This window comes from Octopus sinensis, linkage group LG2, assembly GCF_006345805.1.
Source record: "Octopus sinensis linkage group LG2, ASM634580v1, whole genome shotgun sequence".
NCBI classification, from domain to species: Eukaryota; Metazoa; Mollusca; class Cephalopoda; order Octopoda; family Octopodidae; genus Octopus; species Octopus sinensis.
The window spans coordinates 206,215,295-206,238,935 of record NC_042998.1 but is presented as its reverse complement, the minus strand read 5'-3'; the positions used below and the strand labels follow the sequence as shown (position 1 = coordinate 206,238,935).

Sequence of the window (23,641 nt, the reverse complement as noted above, 5' to 3'; positions counted from 1 at the left end):
CTTTCTTGATTTCAGCTTCTCTTTGTATGGCGAGTGAAGGACAAAAGAGAGCAAGAAAGAAAATGATCTCTGTTATATATCTGTGGCCAGGAAAGTTGGTCAAATTCTAAACAAAGGACTGACCTTTCTGTAACCAGCAAGGTCCCTGGAGGTCAAGTGTTTCCCATTAATCATCTGGTGCATAAATGCAAACAAAGGATTTCCTGCTTGCTTGACAAGTAACAAGCAGGTGAATTTGGTCTCCAATTTCAGGTAGGCAGGGCCAAATGAGGTTCTGCGGCCCCTTTGAAAACAATTTACCTCACCATTACTTAACATTCATTTTCTGTGTTGGAATGTTCCGAGAGTTTGACAGGATCTGATGAGCCACAGGACTGCATTGTACTCCAAAGTCAGCCTCAGCATGGTTTCTATAGGTGGATGCCCTTCCTAACATCAACCACTTTACTAGGTGCTTATTCATACCACTAGCACTAGAGAGGTCTACCAGCAACTTGTGCAACAGGAAAAGAACAAGAAAAGGAATTAATGCTTATAAATTTTCTTAACACTTCAATTAATTAAAAATTATTTGCTTACTTATATTAATTATGTTAGCCTGTACTTAACTATTATATTTCAAGCCAAAAGCATCCCTGAGACATTTCCTCTTTAACTAATAAATGGTCTAGCTAGCACTCTGTCAGTAGTAAAATACTTGATGTTTATTTACCATGCTTGACCATCTCTCTTAATAACCGTTATGAAAATAGCTGCATTTAACGCAAATCGACTCTAAAACAATTTTTTTGTTTGGAATGAAGACTTGTTTCTCCCTCAACTCGTATTACTACCAAATACTAAACAGGGAGACATTACAATTTAGATATTGTTAAGCGTTTTGTCGAATTTACTCGTAAGTTAATAGTATAATCATATCCATTACTTATATTTTAATTTTTCTCTTTTATTTTATATTTCTTTCAACAAACTCCATAAAATTCGAAACCGAAACAAAGGAATCTATTCTATTCTTAAAGAATATTAATCAAAACAGGTAGAAGCGAATATGTGTACACGTCACTAATTTGTGTGCACAAGTTTACAATCCAGCAAACATGGCGACCCTTGGAGATAATTTAAATTTATTGGATGGCGAGGTAAATATTTTCTAATTAAGCCACAATGTATCTACTTATATATGTAACAACTAATTAACTAGCTCATTGAATATGAACTTGTTTTATTTTGGAAGAAAATTAACGTTGCAAATATATTTTATTTCACTTTCTTCCTCTTTCTCCACATTTTGCTGTGTCATGGCGTTAAAATCTTGTTTTCTTCTTTTATCATTTCTCAAATATTACATTATTTGTCAGATAATTTAATATTATAAAGGTGTGATAAAAGTTTGTATTATATCATATTTAAAACTTCCATATTTGTTCACTATCTTTAATCGTGTGTATGATATTGAAAAATATTCTTAAGCGAATGTGTCTAAAGATTCTTATAAAGATTGCTATTGTTTCGTCCCAGCTCACATCCATCATTCACCAAACCGGGAGGAGAGTATCCAGTCGTAACTAGCCCATTGTTTTGTTATATTAGAGACTGAATTATCTAATGTAGTGAGGAGGGGTAAATTTAAGAAAAGGTGTGATTTAAGGGAGATTTAACTGTTTTTTGCAACAGATCGAGGTTTCCCTCTTTGACATACATTGAACTGGCAGTATTTAGTTTATTCTCCTGAGAGAGGTTAAACTCCACCCCTCTCTTGACAAAATTTGTATTGTACCAAGTCCACTGCGATCGATGAGACCCATGAGACATTCTAGTCATGACCATCTCGGCTTTCCCACCACCACGTTTTACCTATTTAGATCAACAATGCTTGAAAGATAGCCAAATTAAGTATCAGCTGTTTAATTAATTCGATTTAGTTTAATAGCTTTTTGCCTTTTAACTAAAATCATTGCTTTTATTTACTTAGTCCTGTCTAAAATGTTTCAATTCGCTTTTATTCGTGTTTTATTCCTGGCAGAAACGGTAGCACGCCAGGCGAAATGCGTAGCCGTATTTCGTCTGCCGTTACGTTCTGAGTTCAAATTCCGCCCCTTTCATCCTTTCGGGGTCGATAAATTAAGGACCAGTTACGCACTGGGGTCGATGTAATCGACATAATCCGTTTGTCTGTCCTTGTTTGTCCCCTTTGTGTTTAGCCCCTTGTGAGTAGTAAAAAAATAGATATTTCGTCTGCTGCTACGTTCTGAGTTTAACTTCCGCTGAGGTCGATTTTACCTTTCATACTTTCGGGGTCGATAAAATAAGTACCAGTTGCATACTAGGGTCAATGAAATTGACTCATCCCCTCCCCCTAAATTGTTGCCCTTGTGGAAAAATTTGAAACCATTATTATTATTCTGCAGTTTGACAGAATCGTTGAAGCATCAAACAATATGCCTTCTAACATTTGTTTCGGTTCCAAGACGGCGAGCTAGCAAAATCGTTAGCATGCCGTGGAAAATGCTTTTGCGGCATTTTGTTCGTCTCCACGTTCTGTGTTCAAATTTCACCGAGGTCGACTTTGCCATTCATTCTTTCAGGGTCGATAAAATAAATAGTGTGAATTACTGTGGTCGATGTAATCGACTTTCCCCCTCCCCTCAAATTCCAGGCTTTGTGCCCTTTGTAGAAAGTATTATTATTATTCAGCATTTTCACAGAATCGTTGGAACATCAAACAAAACGCCTTGTGACATTAATTTTGGCTCCAGAATTGTTAGCACGCCAGGCAAAAATGCTTAATGGTATATCGTCTGTCTTTACATTCAGAGTTTGGATTCTGGCAAGACTTTGCCTTTCATCCTTTTGGGGTTGATAACATAAGTACCAGTTGGACACTGGGATTGATGTAATCAACTTATTCCTTCTCCCGAAATTGCTGGCCTTGTGCTAAAATTTGAAACCAATATTTGTTTTGACCCTTTATGTTCTAAGTGCAAATCCTACTGTAGTGAACTTTGCCTTCTATCCTTCCAGGATTAATGTCATCGACTGTTTTTTTTTCCCTTCAAATTTGACACCATGCTTTTATGCAAGACATCAGTATTGTGCAGCATTTTGCCATCTGATTTACTTGTGATATTATCTGTATCTAATAACATCTGCTAATTCATTAAAGCAAAACGATTTTTTAAAGCCAGAATATCAATATATTACAGTTGAGAAGTATTTACTGTCCGTGTATTACAAGTGAGAGATGTCTTCCATCAAGTCCTTTTTTTGCATATAGGTCTTGTAAGCTGATAAACCCTCCCCTACTCCTGAATTAGATGTAAAAACTGTCAGATGGGTGAAATGAATACATGTAAAGTAGAAAAAAATCTTTAAAACACTTTTTAATGTATGCAAACATAATGATTTATTTCTAGAGTGCATGACCATATTAGCGGGCCCACATCTCTAACATCTGACCAGTAGAGGACAGCAGGCAGTGGCTTAGTTTTTTGCTGTGCATTCTAGGCAACACTTCCTCAAGGTGTCAAGTGGTGGGACTAAATCTGAAACTACGCAACCATAAACAGAAGAGAACTGACAGCCAAGTTTTGATGGGTCCCAACTTGCACACTTAATGTATTGTTGTACTCATTGTTAACTCTTACTTTGCTGACTACACCTCTGTACATAGCCTGTACAGCTGCACAAGCCATTCTTCTACTCTTACTTAAGAACCACCTGATGACCAAACTATCGAATTTCTTCTCCAGGTCTATAAATGTTAGATATACAGGCTTACCACTAAGCTCTTTTCTTACAATAATCTCATTAGGAAGATGATATTAATTCAGCCATAGAAGCCATGCCAAAACAGACATGGAGCCTAGTACAGTTGTCTAGGTTACCAGCTCCTATCAAATCATCCATCCCATTCCAGCGTAGAAAACGGATGTTAAATGACAATGGTGGTGAACTTGTTTGTAACTATTATTTTCTTTTTCATTGAATTCAACAACTATATTTATATATTTTAAATGAAAATATGATAGACAAATAAAAAAAGAAATCAACTATTTGTTTAAACTATTTATTTAAACAAATAGTTTAAATCAACAATTTGTTTAAACATGTTCTCATACGTACTTATATATATATTCATTCAAGAATCTTAGCTCATCGAAATGTAATTGCTTTCCAGGAAGTGCTTGGTGAAGAAGTGTTACGTATGTCAACAGATGAAATAATTAGCCGAACCAGACTGCTTGATAATGAAGTTAGCGTAAGTAAATATGTAACATTATTATTTAAGGTTCCCTCTTGATCTACTTATTTCTTTATAGTTTTACATTTGTTGCAGTTTGAAGAAATATTTTAATTACATAATCCATTAGAATTACTACTACCAGAAATGCATAATTAGCAATATTCTTTACAAGTTTGCTGTGTTTGTTTTTATATATTGAAGACATCATTTTCCATGCAGGTATGAGTCGACTGATCTGCTGTACTCCATATTGTCACTTATTCTAATACTCTGTCATCTCATTTAAGAGACCTCATCACTTTCGTATCATTCATAGTCTTCTGCTGTGGTTATGGTTACCTTTCAGTGACAGCATCCATAAACTGTAGAATCCTTTTGGATGGACTGTTCTTCTTTTCCTCAAGTGATTTATTTAACACTACCATTTAGCCCTTGATTACAGACTACCACTCTGTCGTCTGCAGTTAACTCCCACAACACACCAAGACAAACACTGCTCTTTCTTTGACAAAGCCATTTTAGAAAAACATTTTTTTAGACATGTTTTTCCTCATCACTCCTGCAACTAAAATGCCTCCAGTTACTTCAAACCAACAAGACCACCAGCCCTGACAGTGTCCCTTCCATTACATACAAACAATACACATCAGAACTAGCAAACTTCTCAATCCCTCTCTCTACAAGAATCAATCACAATCTTTAGTAAAGCAATACAATTTGTACTGTTCCCAAGGAGAAGAATCCCCTAATTTGAGCAATTATTGACCTCATTGCTCTCATCTTCTCAAAGACAATGGAGACATCCATTAAGAATTACCTTTTCCAAAACCTTAAATTCCTTTTCCACCTTAATGACTATCACTGGAGACTTGTTCTTGTATGTCTCCCACCAGTTGCCTTTTCGCCCTTGAGAAATTTTGCAAGGGAACTGTTGTTGCACTTGATAGCTAGTTCAATTGCATCTTGTATATCGACCTATGAGTGCCAGTCTTATGGGTTGGAAGCCTCCTCACAATGTGGCATGTGCACACCAGTATTGCTGGACCCACTTTACCACTCTACAACCCCACTACACTATTGTCCTGCAGCAATTCAAGAACACCATTAACCATGTTGATCTAATTAGTCTTCTTGGAGAGTCTACAAAGATCCTGGCCACTGCTGTTTCTTCCAAATCAAACTGCTAACAAACAAGAATGAGATGGTATGGAAATTCTTTACAGTTTGTTACATTTCAAAATGAATATATTTCTTTCTTTATTCATTTTAGATCATGAGGACAGATGATCAGAGAATCAAACACGAACTTCAAACCCAGAAAGACAAAATAAAAGAAAACAAAGAGAAAATCAAAGTGAACAAAACTTTGCCGTATCTGGTATCGAATGTTATTGAGGTAAGTACTTTAGATCAATGTGCTGGTGTTATTCTTCCCCCCATTTTTATGTATGTTACTTTACTTGCTTCAGGGACTATAGCTGTTAAATATAGACATTTATTAGCATGGATCCAGCATACATTGATATGCTTGCTTAGGGTGGAATGATACTGTTAATAGGGCAGTAAAGCTAAGAGACAAACTTTGGAAACCTGAGAGGAAGGCAGTAGTTGGGAGCATTATCAAATGGCTGGAAGGGCACCTAGCTGGCAAGTCATCTTTGGCTAAGGTGAGGCTGAGAGGAAGTGTTTTGCTCATATCTTGCAACATAAGCATCAGAGGTGTGTGGTTTTCAGGTTCACAAGATAGTGTGTAACAGAAGATGATGCCATGGTGAAAAATGCATTAAGAATGATGAAGGCATACTTGCCATTGATATGAAGGACAAGAAGGTGGCATCAAACATGAAGAATGCATGAGATAAAGTGGGGCTATTTCATGCTGACCCTACAGAGGGACCAACAATTCCAAGTTGACATCAGCATAGTAGATAAGGCAATCAAGGATGTGGAAGGAAAGCAGCCTGTCCATCAGGGATAGTTGCAAAGATGCTCAAAATGTCCAGTGATATAGATTACATGATTACCAACCAGAGAGTTAATCAAGTTATGCAAGGAGTCATACCAACTGAATGGCAGTCATTATCATCATCATCGTTTAACGTCCATTTTCCATGCTAGCATGGGTTGGACGGTTCGACCAGGGTCTGGGAAGCCAGGAGGCTGCATCAGGCTCCAGTCTGATCTGACAGTGTTTCTACAGCTGGATGCCCTTCCTAACACCAACCATTCCGTGAGTGTAGTGGGTGCTTTTTACGTGCCACCAGCACAGGTGCCAAGGGAGGTTGGTAATGGCCACGATCGGTTGGTGCTTTTTACATGCCACCAGCACGGAAACCAGTCAAGGTGGCGCTGGCATCGGCCATGTTTGGATGGTGCTTTTTACGTGGCACCGGCACAGATATCACAATTACAATTTCCATTTGATTTTTATTTGATGTTGATGTACTTGACTGAATAGGTCTCTTCAAGCACAGTAGGCCATCCTGTGATCCAAGGTACTTTGTATGGGAATTGCTACAAAGACAAAGGAGATGCTTTTGAGAGAAGCAACTATAAAGGAATCAAATTACAGGATCACATCACAACACAATTGATTTGTAACAGGGTTGAGCTACATGCGATGCAGCTTGGTTTCATACATAGAAGTAGAATCTTGGAAAAAATCTTCCTAATGAGGCAACTGCAAAAGAAACACTTGGCTAACAGTAAACCATTATTCCTGGCTTTCCTTGATTTGGAAATGATATTTGATAGGGTATCATGTACAGTAATCTGATGGTCATTAAGAAAACTTGGCATTAATGAATGGCTTGTTTGATAGCTGTATAAGCCATATACAAAGATACAGTAAGTAAAAAGAGAGTTGACAGCAATATAATTCAAGAATTTTGCATACGGGTTGAGTCCATCAAAATTCAGTTTTCAGTCCTATTCATCATATTCCTGCAGGCCATCAGCAGAGGTGTTTAACCCTTTTGTTACCAAACCACCCAAAGACACCCACAAAAAATTTTGGTTCATGTGATCAAGCCACCCAAAACCACCCATAACCACATATTCATATTTAAATGAGAATATCAGTGCAAATCTCGTAAGTACATTCATGAAAATACGTGATTATACTGTATAAACAACTGAGCTACAGTTTTGGACAATGATTGACGTGTTATTTTAATTCTGTGAATTTTGGGAGATTTTTTTTCCAAATTTGTTTCTGTTGTGTTTTGAAAATTTGTAGTTCTGACAAAAAAAATGGATACCAATTTCATTCTGTCAAGCAGCGAGTCAGAATTTAAAGGATTTTCCACTGAAGACCTTGATAAATCTAACTCTATAACTGACAAAAAAAACACATGGTATTTGATAATGAATCCGATGTTTCATTTTCCAAAAGTGAAAGCAGTGAATCCGAGAGCTCCGATGACAGCAATAAAGAAAATGACATGGCACCTGAATGGAGTAAAAAATTTTAAACTTTCTTTTAGTGATTTTTCTGAAGAAACTGGACCAAGTCACTGTCTTTCTCAGGAGAGCAAAGCTTTAGACTATTTCCTTCTACTTTTACCTATGAGCTTATTTGAAATCATTACGGCAGAAACAAATCATTACGCTGAAAGTAAACAAAGTGAAAAAAAGGATAGTTTGTGGTTTCCCACAAGCTTAAATGAAATTAAGGCATATTTTGCCATAAATGTTATTATGGGCATTAGAAAGCTACCCAGAATTACAAATTACTGGAGTAGTGATGAACCATTTGGAGACGAATATGTCTCAAGTATAATGATGAGGACACAGTTTTTAAAATTGACTCAATATCTACATATAAGAGACACGAGCAGTACACCAGTACATGGAGAACCTGACTTTGATCCCTTATTTGAAATAAGACCCCTCATTGACTGTGTTCAAAACACATATAAAACAGTTTATAAACCAGAGAGATATTTATCTATTATTGATGAGGGTATGGTGGGCTATAAAGGCTGAGTGCATTTTTGACAATATATGCCAGGAAAGGCCACAAAGTGGGGGATCAAAGTTTGGAAGATTTGTGAATCGAATACTGGGCACTGCTCTGGATTTGAATTTTATACTGGCAAAAAAGACAATTATGTAAGTCAGCATGGCCTGGGGTATGATGTGGTCTGGAATTTATCACTTCCATACCATAATCAGAGCCATATATTATTTTTTGACCGAGTTTTCTGTTCGGTCAAACTTGTGGAGAATTTAGATACTGTGGCAACACATACATGTGCTACAGTGATCGCTAGTAGAAAAGGATATAAAAAAGCAAAATTAACAAAAAAAGGTGAAATAATTCAGCAGCAGAAAGGAAATTTGCTTGCAACCGCATACAGAGATAAGAGGCAGATCAATTTTCAGTCTACCTGTGCATAGCCACATGTGGATGAAAATGGCATGCCATTTGTGAACCTCGATTATAACAGGTATATGAGTAGTCTTCTTCTTGTCTTGAGACAGCATTCACCCGGGGTGGATTGAGCTGGCTTCAGTCTTCCTCAATGCTGCATCTATCACAAACGCCAACCAGACCTGGCGATTTGAGGCTAACGACCACATGATCTCCAACCACTCCTTATTCCAGCAGCGAATGCCATAGACATGGGGGCCTAGGTTGGGTTACAGATCAGCCTTGACTGTTATCAGCCAGGTTTTTCGTTGTCCACCACATCGCTTTCGCCAACCCTGAAGGGGAGCTGGAGCAATTGCTTCGTAGATGAATTCTCCTGGTTGACGACAGAAGGCATGACCCAGCCAATGCAGACATCTCGTTAGGATGACTTGTCAGAGGGAGGTGATTTTGCACTGGTGTCGCACCGAATTGTTGGAGACAAAGGATGCGGTGTAGACAGAAGTGATCGAAGGATTCTAGCCGCTTAATATCTTCCAACTTCATCGGCCATGACTCACTGCCGTAAAGGAGAATCGTTCGCACTAGTGCTTGGTAGATCCATACTTTGGTGGTGTGTCAGATCTCAGATCTTGACCAGAGTCGTGCATTGAGTTGGTTGAAGGCTTGGCGAGCGAGGTCGATTCGTGTTTTAATGTCAGCCTCACCTTGACCTGTGGCTGTAATGATGGTGCCAAGGTATTTGAAACTCTCAACCTCTTCAAGAATATCACCATTGAGGACAATGGGTGTTTTGTCTGGTGGGGCGAAGCTGGCTGTGAGGATTTTGGTCTTCAAGGCATTGACTTTAATACCAATCTGCAATGCAACATACTTGAGCTCATTGATAGCAAACTGGACGTCAGCAAATGTTTCGCCAAGTATCGCAATGTCATCTGCATAGTCTAGATCCTTGATGGAAAAGTTGTGACCAACAGTGATACCAGGGAACTCCCTTAATGCATTTGTGGTGATCCAGTCGATGGCGTAATTGAAAAGAGTCGGTGAAAGAACACATCCTTGCCAAACGCCAGACCGTATTTCGAAGGGTTCCGACACTTCACCGTATATGCGTATGCGGGATCTTGTTGAGTGGTAATAAGCTTTGATAAGATTGAGAAGTTTAGGTGGGATACAAAGCCTGCCAGAGGGATATCCCTCTGAATTCAGTCAATCTCCATAAATTAGAAAAAATCAAGGGTCACAAAAAACAGCGTCACCAATGCCTTCATCAAAAAAGGAAAGCTCTTAGTGGAAGGGCTGTTGAAACAACTTTCCTATGTGCATTCTGCAAGGTTGCATTATGTAGAGTAGGGTGCTTTACAAGTTTTCATGATAGGAATATTGTTTGATTTGTATATGTGTGATTTGATTTTCAAATTTACTTCGTTTTTATTTTTCTTTACGTGTAATTTTAATTTACCTGTAAGGTGAGTGACAAATTTTGATTAATTTCTTTTGTAAATCATTATTGTATACTTCTGTGTATCTATGTATGTGGGAGAGCTTATTTAATCTAGTTGATGGTGTGTGTGTATTTTGTTTTCTAGTTTTCTTCACAGACAAATTCCAGTCTTTTGTTTTATTTATACCTTTATGGTACACCTGTCTTTTGTGTGTTAAATTCACCCAATAAATCCAGTAATGTGCACAACTCTTCTATAGTAAAATTTTGTTGTATACCCAATTGAATATTAGTTAATAACCTATTTTCTATAGCAATGTTTAAGCAAAATTTAAATAATTTTATGTTTTGTTGAATTTACCTGTAATTAGAGTCACTTTGAGACAAAAATTATGGAATAGAATTGGTTGAGAATCTTTTGTTAATTTTTTTTCCAAAAATCGCATTAATATGTTGCTAAATAAAAAAGTTAGAGTTGTTTAATGAAACCAGTCTAAATTTATGATTATGTTAGAAATATGGTAACGAAAGGGTTAAGGTTGGTTGTTCATGGGAACTCCTTTGTGCTGATGATTTAGTTCTCATAGCTGAATTTATAAGGGAAATTAGAGAGGAAATTGCAGGTATGAAAGTTAAACCTAGAACCAAGAGGTTCTACTTACTAAAACTTAGTAAAGTTGAAAGTTTTAGTAAGTAGAAAAGAAGACAGGGCCCTGGTACCTTTAGGGAAATGGTCTTGTTTGATGTGCAGAAAAGTAGGAGTTATTATTATTATTGGCTCCAATCTAATCTGGCAAGCTTTTTACAGCTGGATGCCCTTCCTAACGCCAACCACTCTGAGAATGTAGCTTTTTATGTGCAACCAGCATGAGGGCTAGTCAGGCGGTACTTGCATCGACCACACTTGAAAGGTGCATTTTACATACCACCAGCATGGGAGCCAGTCAGACAGCACTGGCAACACCCATGCTCGAATGGTGCTCTTTACGTGCCACCGGCACGAGACCGGTCAGCCAGCACTGGCATCGACCACACTTGAATGGTGCTTTTTACGTGCCACTAACATCAACCACAACAATGACTTCATTTGACTCAGCAGGTCTTTGCAAGCACAGTTTATTGCTCAATGACTGAAGGGTACTCTTAAATGGACCGGTTATACTGCACTGGCATAGGTCACGGTTACGGTCTCACTTGGCTTGCTGGGTCTTCTCAAGCGCAGTATCTCCAAAGGTCTCGGTCACTTGATATCGCCTCTGTGAGGCCCAACGTTCGATGGTCGTGCTTGACCACCTCATCCCAGCTCTTCCTGGGTCTACCTCTATTGCTAGGGTTTGACACTTTTTCACACAGCTGTCCTTATCCATACTGGTGCAGTCATCTCTCTTGCACACCACATCTGATGCTTCTTATGTCCAACTTCTCTCTCAGGGTGCTTATACTATGTCATGTATGCACACTGACATTACACATCCAGTGGAACATACTAGCTGCATTCCTTGCAAGCTTATGAATGTCCTGAGCATCACGGCCCATGTTTCACTGCCATGTAGCATGGCTGTTCTCACACATGCGTCATACAGTCTACCTTTTAATCTGGGCAAGAGGCCCTTTGTCACCAGCAGAGGTAGGAGCTCTCTGAACTTTGCCCAAGATACTTTAAGCATCTCAGTGGTGATTCCTGATGGGCCAGGGGCTTTCCTTGTCTTCATACCCTTAATTGCTTTATCTACTAAGGTACTGTCAATGTGGATAGCTGGTCCCTCTGTTGGGTCGACATTCAGCAGACTCTCTTTCTCCCATTCATTCTCTTCATTTAGCAGCCTTTCTTAGTGGCGTCTCCACGTCTCTTTCTTTGCAGCCTCATTAAATGCAAGTGAGCCATCATCCATGCGGACACATTTCTCTCCTATGACATCACGATTCTCTCTCACACACTGTCTTGTAACACAAAACACTTCAAGTCTTTGGTCCTCACGACACAGAACATTGGCAAATTTTTTCTGCTTCCCTTCTGGCAGTCTGATACAATTCCCTGCTACCACTATTCTTCTAGTCCCTCCATGCCTGTTTCTTTTCCCTAATGGCCCTGTCAACTACATTGTTCCACCATCACATTACCTTGGGTTGAGAGAGGACTTTGCACCATCCTCAGATCTGGTCAGTACAAAAACCTATATCAAAGAAATGGCTATATAATAAGGGTTAAATAATCCGGATCCAAAATTTACTAATTTTTTGGCCTTTGAAACAATTATTTCTACCAAATCTTGCTCACAAAACAGTAGCACTCAAAATCTGTGGAATTGATTTTTTAATGCATTACATTACATTTAGTTTTTACTGTCCTCAGAGTCCTAGTGATAAGGCTGGACTTCTAAATTCATCTTACAAACTTCCACACAATTACCCTCATCTTTTCAGTTTTACTAACAAGAGTTGGGTTGAGCTAAAGCTGTTGTGGAATCAAACCCAAGACCTTGTGATTGTGAAGCAACCTTAGATATTTGGCCGTACTACATCTACACGTGCACACATACACTCACTCATTCACTCCTGTTCTATAGATATATTTCTTAAACTTTGTTGAGATAAAATTTTCAATATTTTATTAAATCTAATTTTAATCTCCTTTAAAAGAGATGTTCCTGATTTTCTATTATTGTAGCTTATAGTCTGTTTCTTTATATATGTGTGTGTGTAGTTGTAAAAATACTTTCCTATATTATGAACAACTGATAGAATATATAATATGCAAAATATATGCCATTCATGCAATAAATTATTGGAAGTTGGTGATTGTGGAGCAAACTATTAGTATACGAAATGTCCAACATAATGAGAAGCTATAAATATATAAACGTTCACTCTAATGCAGGTGGAGATCCACTTTGATGTTTATTCAGTCCATGTTTTGAAAAGATTTTCTCCTTGAAAGTTTGTGATACATCATTGCTTACTGAACATCTGTGGTTCACTTGAACCTAGAATAGATTATTGCAGGCCATCCGTTGGATGTGGTTACTGTCTGGAGTTGAACTCAATACTCTGGTTCATTGTGCAAAAAGATCAGAGGAATAAGCAGTACCTTTATGGAAACAAGTACATGTTGACAATGGAATCCAGCTATGGAATACTCCCACAACTTGCCTTGTCTAACCCATACCAGCATGGAAAAAAACAAGCAAAATATTAGGGCTGTACATGCCCTATACAGAGAGGCTGTCAGCAAGGTTATGATTGGCAACAAGTATAGTGAAGAATTCCGGGTAGAAGTAGGTGTACACCAAGATTCAGCCCTCAGTCCCCTTTTATTCATCATTGTCCTCCAGGCAATAACAGAGGAATTCAAAACAGGTTGCCCCTGGGAGCTCCTCTATGCTGATGACCTGGCCCTCATAGCAGAATCACTACCGGAACTAGAAAAGAAATTTCGAGCGTGGAAGCAAGGTTTAGAATCAAAGGGCCTTAGAGTAAATGTAGCAAAGACCAAAGTTATAGTAAGCAGAAAGGCGAACTCATCACACACACCCTCGGGCAGGTGGCCCTGCTCGATCTGTAGGAAAGGTGTAGGTAGAAACTCCATAAGATGTACCCAGTGTAAGCTATGGACGCATAAGAGGTGCAGCAACATCAAAGGGAAATTAACTGATAAGATAGCTTTCATGTGCAGCAGATGCACAGGGACAATAGACACCACAGATACTCAGAAAACAGATTCCATCACACTCCAGGGAAAAAAACTAGAAGTAGTTGATAGTTTCCGCTACCTAGGTGACCAAGTTAGTAGTGGAGGGGGATGCTCAGAGAGTGTCACCACTAGAATACGAATAGTCTGGGCAAAGTTTAGAAAGCTCCTACCCCTACTGGTGACAAAGGGTCTCTCGCTCAGAGCGAAAGGTAGATTGTATGATGCATGTGTGCGAACTGCCATGCTTCACGGTAGTGAAACATGGGCTGTGACTGCAGAGGACATGCGTAGGCTTGAAAGAAATGAAGCTAACATGATCCGCTGGATGTGTAATGTCAGTGTGCATGCACAACAGAGTTTAAGCACCCTGAGAGAAATGCTGGACATAAGAAGCATCAGATGTGGTGTGCAAGAGAGACGCTTGCGATGGTATGGTCATATACTGCGGATGGATGAGGAGAGATGTGTGAAGAAGTGCTGCTCCCAAACAGTTGAAGGTATCAGGGGGAGAGGTAGACCCAGGAAGACATGGGATGAGGTAGTCAAGCATCACCTCCGAGCGTTGGGCCTCACAGAGGCAATGACGAAGGACTGAGATCTCTGGAGATATGCTGTGACTGCAAAGATCGGGCTGCTTCCTGCACCAGTTTCGCATAGCCCCAGCCCATTCAAAGTACCTTGGATTGCAGAACAACCTGCTGTGCTTGAGGAGACTTATTGAGTCAAGTACATGAACATCGAAATAAATATCAAATGGAAATAGTAGTTGCGATACCTGTGCCAGTGGCACGTAGCACCATCCGAACGTGGCCGATGCCAGCGCTGCCTTGACTGGCTTCTGTGCCAGTGGCATGTAAAAAGCACCAACCGATCGTGGCCACCGCCAGCCTCCCCTAGCACGTAAAAAGCACCCACTACACTCACGGAGTGGTTGGCGTTAGGAGGGGCATCCAGCTGTAGAAACACTGCCAGATCAAACTGGAGCCTGGTGCAGCCTCCTGGCTTCCCAGACCCCGGTCGAACCGTCCAACCCGTGCTAGCACGGAAAACGGACATTAAACGATGATGATGATTTTACTTTACTTGCTTTTTGTATATGTGTGTATGTATATATATATATACACACACACACAGTATATATATACATACAATAGATATGGCAATGGCTGCAGTAGCATGTGATCAGCATTGCAGTTGATATGCTTGACTTATTTTTTATATCTATTAAAAACAACCTGTTAATATTATCATCATTTGTCAGAAAACATGTTGTGTTCTTATCCTATGTTATTGCAGAATCACCGTTTGAAACATTAATTTGCTTTCTGTATTCTAGTTACTGGATATGGATCCACAGGATCAAGGAGAAGAAGATGGTGCTAATGTTGACTTGGATTCTCAACGCAAAGGCAAATGTGCTGTTATAAAAACTTCCACTAGACAGGTTTGTAAAAAAAATATATTTTCTAACTTAATTAAACTTTATCTGCTAGCAAAAGTGTATAAGGTGACGCTGGCAACAATCATGCTCAAATGGTGCTTTTTACATGCCACCAGATGGGAGCCAGTCAGCGGCCTTGGCAACACAGAAGAATTAGCTGAAAAGTCTAGGATGTCTGGTGATGCTAAAGAAAACTCACCTATCTTGGTGAAATTATGGTTATCATTCAAGCATCCATTTTTCATGGTGGCATGAGTTGGATCGTTTGACTGGTGCTAGCAAACTGGAGAGCTGCATCAGGCTCCAATTGGATACCTTTCCTAATCACAGAGTGTACTGGGTGTTTAATATGTGAAACCAGTATGAATGCTTTTTACATGGCACCAGTATAGGTGTTTTATATGTGGAAACTGTACCATTGAACAATAAATTATTTTCCTATGCTTTAACAGCTGCTCTTCTAATTTAGAGTGTAATTCTGTTTGTAGACTTACTTCTTACCTGTTATTGGATTGGTTGATGCTGAAAACCTTCATCCAGGTGACCTTGTGGTAAGTATTCAATTATAGTCTTATGACTATTACTATTTTAGTCTTCAATATTTAAAGTATAACCATACAATCTTTCAAAACCATTTAAAGATCTTGCTTGTGATTGTCTTCAGATATTCTGAGAATGTATAAAAGGACTCTAAGTAAAAGTTTTACCGTAACAACACTAAAGAAAATCTACAACTATTTTAAGAGATCAAACAATTTGTATGGCTTCCTTCAAGTGATTGATTTTTATTTTATTTTTAGGGTGTAAATAAAGATTCCTATTTGATATTAGAATCTCTTCCTCAAGAGTAAGTAAAAATTTCAAATATATTCCTGTCAGACATTTGTTACTTTTTAAAATTTAAATATCTCTCTCTCTCTCTCTCTCTCTCTCTCTCTCTCTCTCTCTCTCTCTCTCTCTCTCTCTCTCTCTCCCTCCCTCCCTCTCTCCCTCCCAATATTATACTGTTGCTTCAGTATTCAACCAACTTGACACTTTTATATTGTTGAAATTACACTTTCAGTAAGAAACCAATTAATTTAGCACAAACCAACAATGGAAGCTGTATGTAGTTTGTTATGTGGCATGCTACAAAAAGCAGCAACTAAATCTTCCTCCAATTAAACTGTACTTTCGCTCTTATAAGCGTCTCAAGTTAACTAAGATGTTCAGTAATAGTAAGATGGTGCTTCAGTAAAGAGGTTTCATAAGACTGAATCAAGTCTACAGTTGTCACACAAATGCCAGGCATCAGACTCACTACATTAATTGAGTTCCCTCAGTTTGTCTTTTTTATTGGTAGGATTGGATTCGTGTCAAAGAATAATGACCTCCAAGTCTGCAATCCTGGGAATATAGTCCATAGATTAAGAGCTACCACAATGTCCTTCACAGCAAGAAAGTCTTTCCCTCCCTGCATTCACCGCCGTTTATATCCCACCCTACCTGTATTCCTATCATGTGCTACAAGGAGTTAGCACCCATTTCATAAGAAACCTCTCAAAATGTCACACTGTGGTTGTCTTCTCTGACTAGAATTAGTAATTCAGATAAAGGTTATTGTTTATGCAAATTACTAATTTAGTTGCAGATGTAATTTTAATTCATTGAAATATCTTGGTTTACTACATCAAGTTCTGTACTTGCACATCATTTGAACTTTTGCCTTGTTCATACAGATGTTTTATTGCCTACTTGATGCTAACAACTCTTACAAAGTGGGAAAAAAACTGTTTAATTTATCTATTGAAATATAGTTAAGTATTTAAACTTCAAAATTTTGCCTTTTACTGAGACTGCCTTGACTTGTCATCCTTCTGAGGTTGAGAGAAGTACCCCCCCCCCCACACACACACACATACTGCTGCTGCTATAAGTGATTGTTCTTCCTTAAAAAATTTGTAGCCTTGATTTTTAAGTTTATCATTTTATGCTTACTTTCCATGCTGGCATGGGTTGGACTGGATGTCACAGTTTTAGTCAATTCTTATTTAGGGTGTGGTTTCTATGCCTGGATGTATTTAATCATAGCATTAGCTTAGAGATCATATCTTTTACAAGACTAAAGGGTAGGGTCCTCTCTGCTGTATGTTATCTCCAAATATTTATCAACCCCTTTAAAAAAGTGTATTGAGTGAATTTTATCATAGCAGCAGTAGTGAGGTTGCCTTGTCCTTGACAGGGCAAGCTTGTTGAAAAGATTGAATACAAGAAAGAATGATGCACAAACTGGTGAAGGAAACAGTGATAGGGCGAAAGGATGCTAGAGAAAGGAGTACTGGAAGAGAGATAATGAGATGCAGCTACATGATGATAGTTAGTAAGGAGAGTGAATAGAAAACTGCCGAAAGCAGCATGCTGGGATAGCAGTAAATATGAATGATAATAGAGGGATGGTTGAATAGTCATAGAGACAGCTGATGGTAAGTGAGAGTGGTTGATGTCAGTGGAAAGTCACATGAGAGTGAGTGCAAGAGAAGGATGGTACATGCACACATACCAGCATGAAAATGCCATTTCTTATCTGATCTCTAAAGGTACGCAATTTGAATGCCTGCTTTACCATCACTTGACAGCTAGATGGGTTTTCTCCCATGAAATATGTGGCAGCCAATCATCTTGGTATTTTTGTCATCTCCTCTGTGAGATGAAACTCCATTTCGTACCAAGTCTTTGTTCTTCCTCTTTCATAGGTTCCATTCACTTTCAGTCTGTGCCTCTTTTTGATACAACTGCTCTCTTCCACACACATCGCATGGTTCATTTCTTCATTCAGCTCATTTGTACTGTCATTAATGCATACAGGTAGACCAGCAGAATATGCTTGCTTCATTTCTTTCTACCCTTTACAATCCTCTATATTCAAGGTTCATGTCTCACTACCTTCCAACATCACACTATACAAACAAACATCCTACAATCTGCCCTGCATTCTGAAGAAGCCCTGTTACCAGCAGAGGTAATAGTTCACTGAACTTTTTCCAACCAGTTCTTATTCTGACCACTATGATTTTAGAACACCTACCACCACCACCACAACCCTGCTAATTAGTTATCCTAAGTAACAGAAGCTATCAATTACTTCCATGAAACACTGGAGGTTATCTATTTTACATATGCTTTTACTACTTACTACTCCTGTGCATTTATCACATGAGGACTATTTCTCTGTTGTCTGCATGTCATCCCTCTATTCTTTTATTGGGTATGATGTTTGGAACTCCTCCCTATTGCTTTATTATATGTCAAGCAAGGTAATTTCCCTGATGGTAGCAGAGTCCTGTCTTTCATACCTACTAATACCTTATCCTTTTCTAAATTCACTTTGAACCCTCTTAATTCCAGGTTTTGTTTCCATGTCTGGAATGGCTTTTCTAATTCTACTATAGATTCATCTCTAATAACTGAGTCTTTGGCATGGAGAGGTTGTAAGGGCAGCCAATTTTAAACTCTTCTCTTTTGGCTTAGGGGACTTTAACAAACGGAAAAGGTGTGACCTTGGTGCATGCCCATGTTCACATTGAATCCACCACTGTCCTCATTACTAACTTTCACCTTAGTAACTACAAAACTGTAGCTCACACAAGCCATTTATCTATGCCAAGTGTCCTTAGTGACCACCACATCACAGAGTGGAGTATCTTTCAAAGGCCATTTCGAAATCTAGGTACAGCAGCTTCTTCCTGACACATAACAAAACCACCTTACTTCTGTGTTAATTCTCTTCCTTATCAACTATGTTCTAACTCTTTCCATAACTTTTCCAACCTGGCCTAACAGTTTAATACTTCTGCTCTTTCCAATCTCTAGCATGTCTCCTTTGTTCTTGTACATGTTGCTACACCAATTAATGGGCATGACACCTTCCTCTTCTTCTTGATTTACTCTACAGGTAACTAGCCCTTATACTATTCCACCAGATCATCAGCATCATCATCAGATATTTTATTCATTTCAGTAATGATTCCTGATGGAGCAGGTATCTTCTTTGCATTAATTGTGCTATACACCATAATGCTGTCGACCTGGATGGTTGCTCCTTCTGTTGATTGTACTTGAGATTGACCCTCTTTCTTCTGTGATTTCTTTTCCTTCAACAATGTCTCTTTCTTTTTCATTGTCTATAAGAGTATATGTCCTGCTCACTTCACTACTGTCTCCAATACTTAGTGCCTTTGATACTCACTGCTTAAAACATTGGCAAACTTCTTATACTCAGCTTTCCCTACTTGCTAGATAGACTTGTCTAACTTCTCACCTTGCAACCTGGCATTGTTCTTGACTGCAATCTTTCTACCACTTTTCCTACTCTTGTCTCAGCCTTTATAGCTCTGACTATGGAACTATTCTATTTCCATGTCACCTTTTACCTGGGACCATGCATTATCCATGGATTTGGTCCATTGCTTTGTATAGGTTATCCCCATTGAAACTCCCAGTTATCCTCTACTGCCTCTTCCTCCTCCATCTTGTAATATGCATCAACTAATGTATTTAAACCTACTGTTCATTGCTTTCCATGTCCTTCTCCAAATTGTTTTCTTCTATTTGTCTCACTTATACTCTGAAGTCACTGACCACTAACCTATGTTAAGAGCCACATTCTTCACCAAGATGTGGTGTAGCATTCACTGTTCCTTTCTGTGGAAAGTACAAAATCATTTTGGGTTCTGTGTACACCTGATTGGTAGGTGATCAGAGAACGCCTAATTGTTTATATAGGGCTTATCCCCAATGTACTAGTGCTGTGCATGGTAGTCAGGTCTCTAGGTGGAAACATCAATTAGATATTTCTGTCATATGTAACACTTGTTTATTCAGATTACCTTGTAGCTTTGAAATTGTTTATTTCTAAAAATAATATTGTAGGGTAAGTGTGAGAGGCTGGGTGTAGCCAATTCAAAGATAAAACACCTTTCTAACAGATCAAAATAAATGATTGTGCTGGGTATCACTAGAATGACTACCCTGGAGTTGAAGATGGTTATTCATTTATTTGTTTCAGTCATTTGACTGCTGGAGCACTGCCTTTAGTCAAACAATTGACTTATTCTTTGTGAGCTTAGTACTTATTCTATCGGGGGTGTAAACACCATAACGTCGGTTGTCAAGCAATGGTGGGGGGGCAAACACAGACACATCAACATATACATGTGTGTGTGTGTGTATGTGTGTATATATATATATATACTCACACACATACAATGGGCTTCTTTCAGTTTTCGTCTACCAAATCCACTTACAAGGCTTTGGTTGGCCCAAGGTTATAGTAGAAGACATTTGCCCAAGGTGCCATGCAGTGAGACTGAACCTGGAACCTTGTGATTGGGAAGTAAGTTTCTTATCACACAGCCACACCTGTGCCTATGCATATAGTTCTAGAACTGAAGAGGGATCAAGACCTCTGGAGTTCTGCATACCTTGGGTTACTAAGTATTCTAGTGTTTGCCACAGGAAAAAGCACCCTTTACACACTATAGAGTGGTTGACAGTAGGAGTGGTATCTAGCCATAGAAACAAAGTCAGATAACAAATACGAGCACCAATGTTAAGAAGCAATTCCCAATAAGAAATGACTTCGGCTTTGAGGACCTTTTCAACCCATGCCAGTAGGGAAATAGACATGAAACATTGATGGTGGTGGTGGTAGTGACAGCAGTGGCATTGGTCCTCCTCCTATATTAGCCTAGATTTCCCATTTTGTTATTCAACCAACTGATTTTGACTAAATTCTTGTTATTAGTCGTTTGAGGTAATAATCCTTTCTGTGGTTGTAATTTCTGCAATTTGTCTATTTCCAGATATGATTCTCGAGTTAAAGCTATGGAAGTTGATGAACGACCAACAGAACAATACAGTGATATTGGAGGCTTGGATAAACAAATACAAGAAGTAAATCAAATTAATTTTTGTTGTTTCCTTTGATATTTATCAGAAACAGAGATACATTAGCCTTATGATATTTGAAAAAGGATTTCATTTATTATCATCATCATCATCATCATCATCATTTAACGTCCTTTTTCCATGCTGTCTTGGGTTGGACAGTTTGACTGAAAACTGGTAAACTGGGGAGCTACACTAGATTCCAATCTAATTTGTGATGGTTTGTACGGCTGGGTGCCAGTTCCATAACACCTGCATCAGCCGTGACTACTTGGTTTGACGGGTCTTCTCAAGTTTGGTATATTGCCAAAGGTCTTGGTCACTTGTTACTGCAGCCATGAGGCCCAACATTTGAAGGATGCTTTTTGTGTGCCACCAGCATGGGTGCCAATTACACGACACTGGCATCATCTATGCCTATGGATTTTACTTGGCTTGATGGGTCTTCTCAAACATGGCATATTGCCCAACATTCAAAGGGTGCTTTTTACATGCCACCAACACAGTATGCTTTCACTTGGTTTCACGGGTCTTCTCAAGCATGGCATATTGCCAAACATCTCAGTCACTTGTCATTGCCTCCGTGAGGTCCAACATTTGAAGATCATGTTTCACCATCTTGTCCCATGTCCTCCTGGATCTACCTCTGCTCACAGATTTCCTCCACTGTTAGAGATTGGCACTTCTGTACACAGCTGTCCTTGTCCATATGCATCACATGACCATACTAGCACAGTCGTCTCTCTTGCACACATCTGATGCCTCTTGTTCTCAACTTTTCTCTCAAGACAGTTACACTCTGTCATGCATGCACATTGACATTGCATGTCCAGCGAAGTATACTAGCTTCATTTCTTTCAAACTTATACATGTTCTTGGCAGTCACAGCACATATTTCAATGCCATATAGCATGGCTGTTCACAGGCATCATAAAATCTGCCTTTCATTCTGAAGGAAAGGCCCTTTGTTACTAACAGAGGTATGAGCTCTCAGAACTTTGCCCAGCCTATTCTTATTCTCGCAGCTATGCTCTTGGAGCATCCACCTCCGCTACTGACTTGCTCACCTAGATATAGGAAGCTATCAACTACTTCTAGTTTTTCCCCTGGCATTTGATGGAGTTTTTACTGTACATTTTTAGTGTTAATTTAATTGAAATGAAAGTATAGTTGTAACTCTGGACTTAGAAACAATTAGAACTAAGTTTGGATTCACAAAGAATGTCTTCAACTTTCATTGTGGAAAAGTTTCTGAGATGTCCGTCGTTGTTTAGCCACAGGTCATCGTAATCAAGCAGGCCTGTGACCAGAGACCACTCCAGTCATGCTTTTTTTCTAAGCATCCTGAACAGCATTATTCATAATTTTTTTTTGTGTGTGTTTGTAGAGTGTAATTTGAAGATTTGCCTGCTGTTTCTAGCAGAACAAGCAACTACATAAAAGCTCTCTCAAGAAAAGTTTTAATCAATCCCAATGATTGGCAGAGCAATGTGACTATAAACTGTTCTAAGAACTAAACAGATTCACTTTTGAGGAGTAGGTCCCTGAAGAGTTTAGAATTGATTATTTCTAGAAACTTTTGTATACTGTTAACCTGGTTCTCATTTCCTCTATATGCCAACAGAGTAAAAGGTCAGAGTACAAAATTGGTGCAGGTGCTATCAGAAGAGGCTGTACTAGGTGTGTTAGAAGGGATTGGATAGGCACTAAAATACTGCCATGGAAATGGCTTGGAAATGCCATTGTGAAAGACTGCTGAACATGGAGAATGAATAGGAGGAGAGTCTGCCAAATGTCAACCCAATTGAGGGACCAGCTACCCAAATTGACAGTACCTTGATAGATAAAGCATTTAAGGATATAAAGACAGAGAAAGCCTCTGCTCCATCAGGAATCACTGCTGATATGCTTAAACTATCTGGTGGTGTAGGTTATAGTCTAGTCACCCGTATTGTAAATCAGATGGTTCATGAAGGAGTCATACCCAATGACTGGTGTAGCAGCACCATAGTCAACTGCTACAAAGGTAAAGGTGATGCCTTAGATAGAAATAATTACAGCAGTATCAGCTCCCTCTTGTTTATAGTCCTTCAGGCAATAACAGAGGAATTCAAGACAGGCTGCCCCTGGGAGCCCCTCTATGCTGATGATCTTGTTCTTATAGCTGAATCACTACCAGAACTGGAAGTAGGAAAGCAGACAAATTACAAATCCCTTCGGGTAGCTGACCCTGCTCGATCTGTAGAAAAGGCTTAGGTAGAAACTCCATAAGATGCACCCAGTGTAAGCTTTGGATACATAAAGATCCAGTAATATCAGAGGAAGGTAAGCACAGAAACCAACTTTTGTATGTAGAAGATGCACAGGTGCAGAAAACAGCCTCCTTCGGATGCTAGGGGGGCAAGCTAGAGGTAGTAGATAGCTTCTGTTATCTAGGTAACCAAGTTAGTAGTGGAGGTTGATGCTCCGAGAGCATAGCTGTGAGAATAAGATTAGGTTGGGCAAAGTTCAGAGAGCTCTTA

The 23,641-nt window shown here is 39.0% G+C and overlaps 1 protein-coding gene across 1 annotated transcript in view; it reads left to right on the top strand.

Moving 5' to 3' along the window:
* The first annotated feature begins 987 nt into the window (after window positions 1-987).
* The window catches only part of LOC115232072 (26S proteasome regulatory subunit 6A-B), a 48,875-nt gene continuing 26,221 nt past the window's right edge, over window positions 988-23,641 (top strand). Inside the window, exons 1-7 of the mRNA XM_029801946.2 lie at window positions 988-1,139; window positions 4,178-4,258; window positions 5,514-5,639; window positions 15,090-15,197; window positions 15,683-15,745; window positions 15,995-16,041; window positions 21,035-21,125. Of these exons, the coding sequence (XP_029657806.1) occupies window positions 1,098-1,139; window positions 4,178-4,258; window positions 5,514-5,639; window positions 15,090-15,197; window positions 15,683-15,745; window positions 15,995-16,041; window positions 21,035-21,125 (558 nt within the window). The 5' untranslated portion in view covers window positions 988-1,097. The remainder of the gene's footprint in view (window positions 1,140-4,177; window positions 4,259-5,513; window positions 5,640-15,089; window positions 15,198-15,682; window positions 15,746-15,994; window positions 16,042-21,034; window positions 21,126-23,641) is intronic.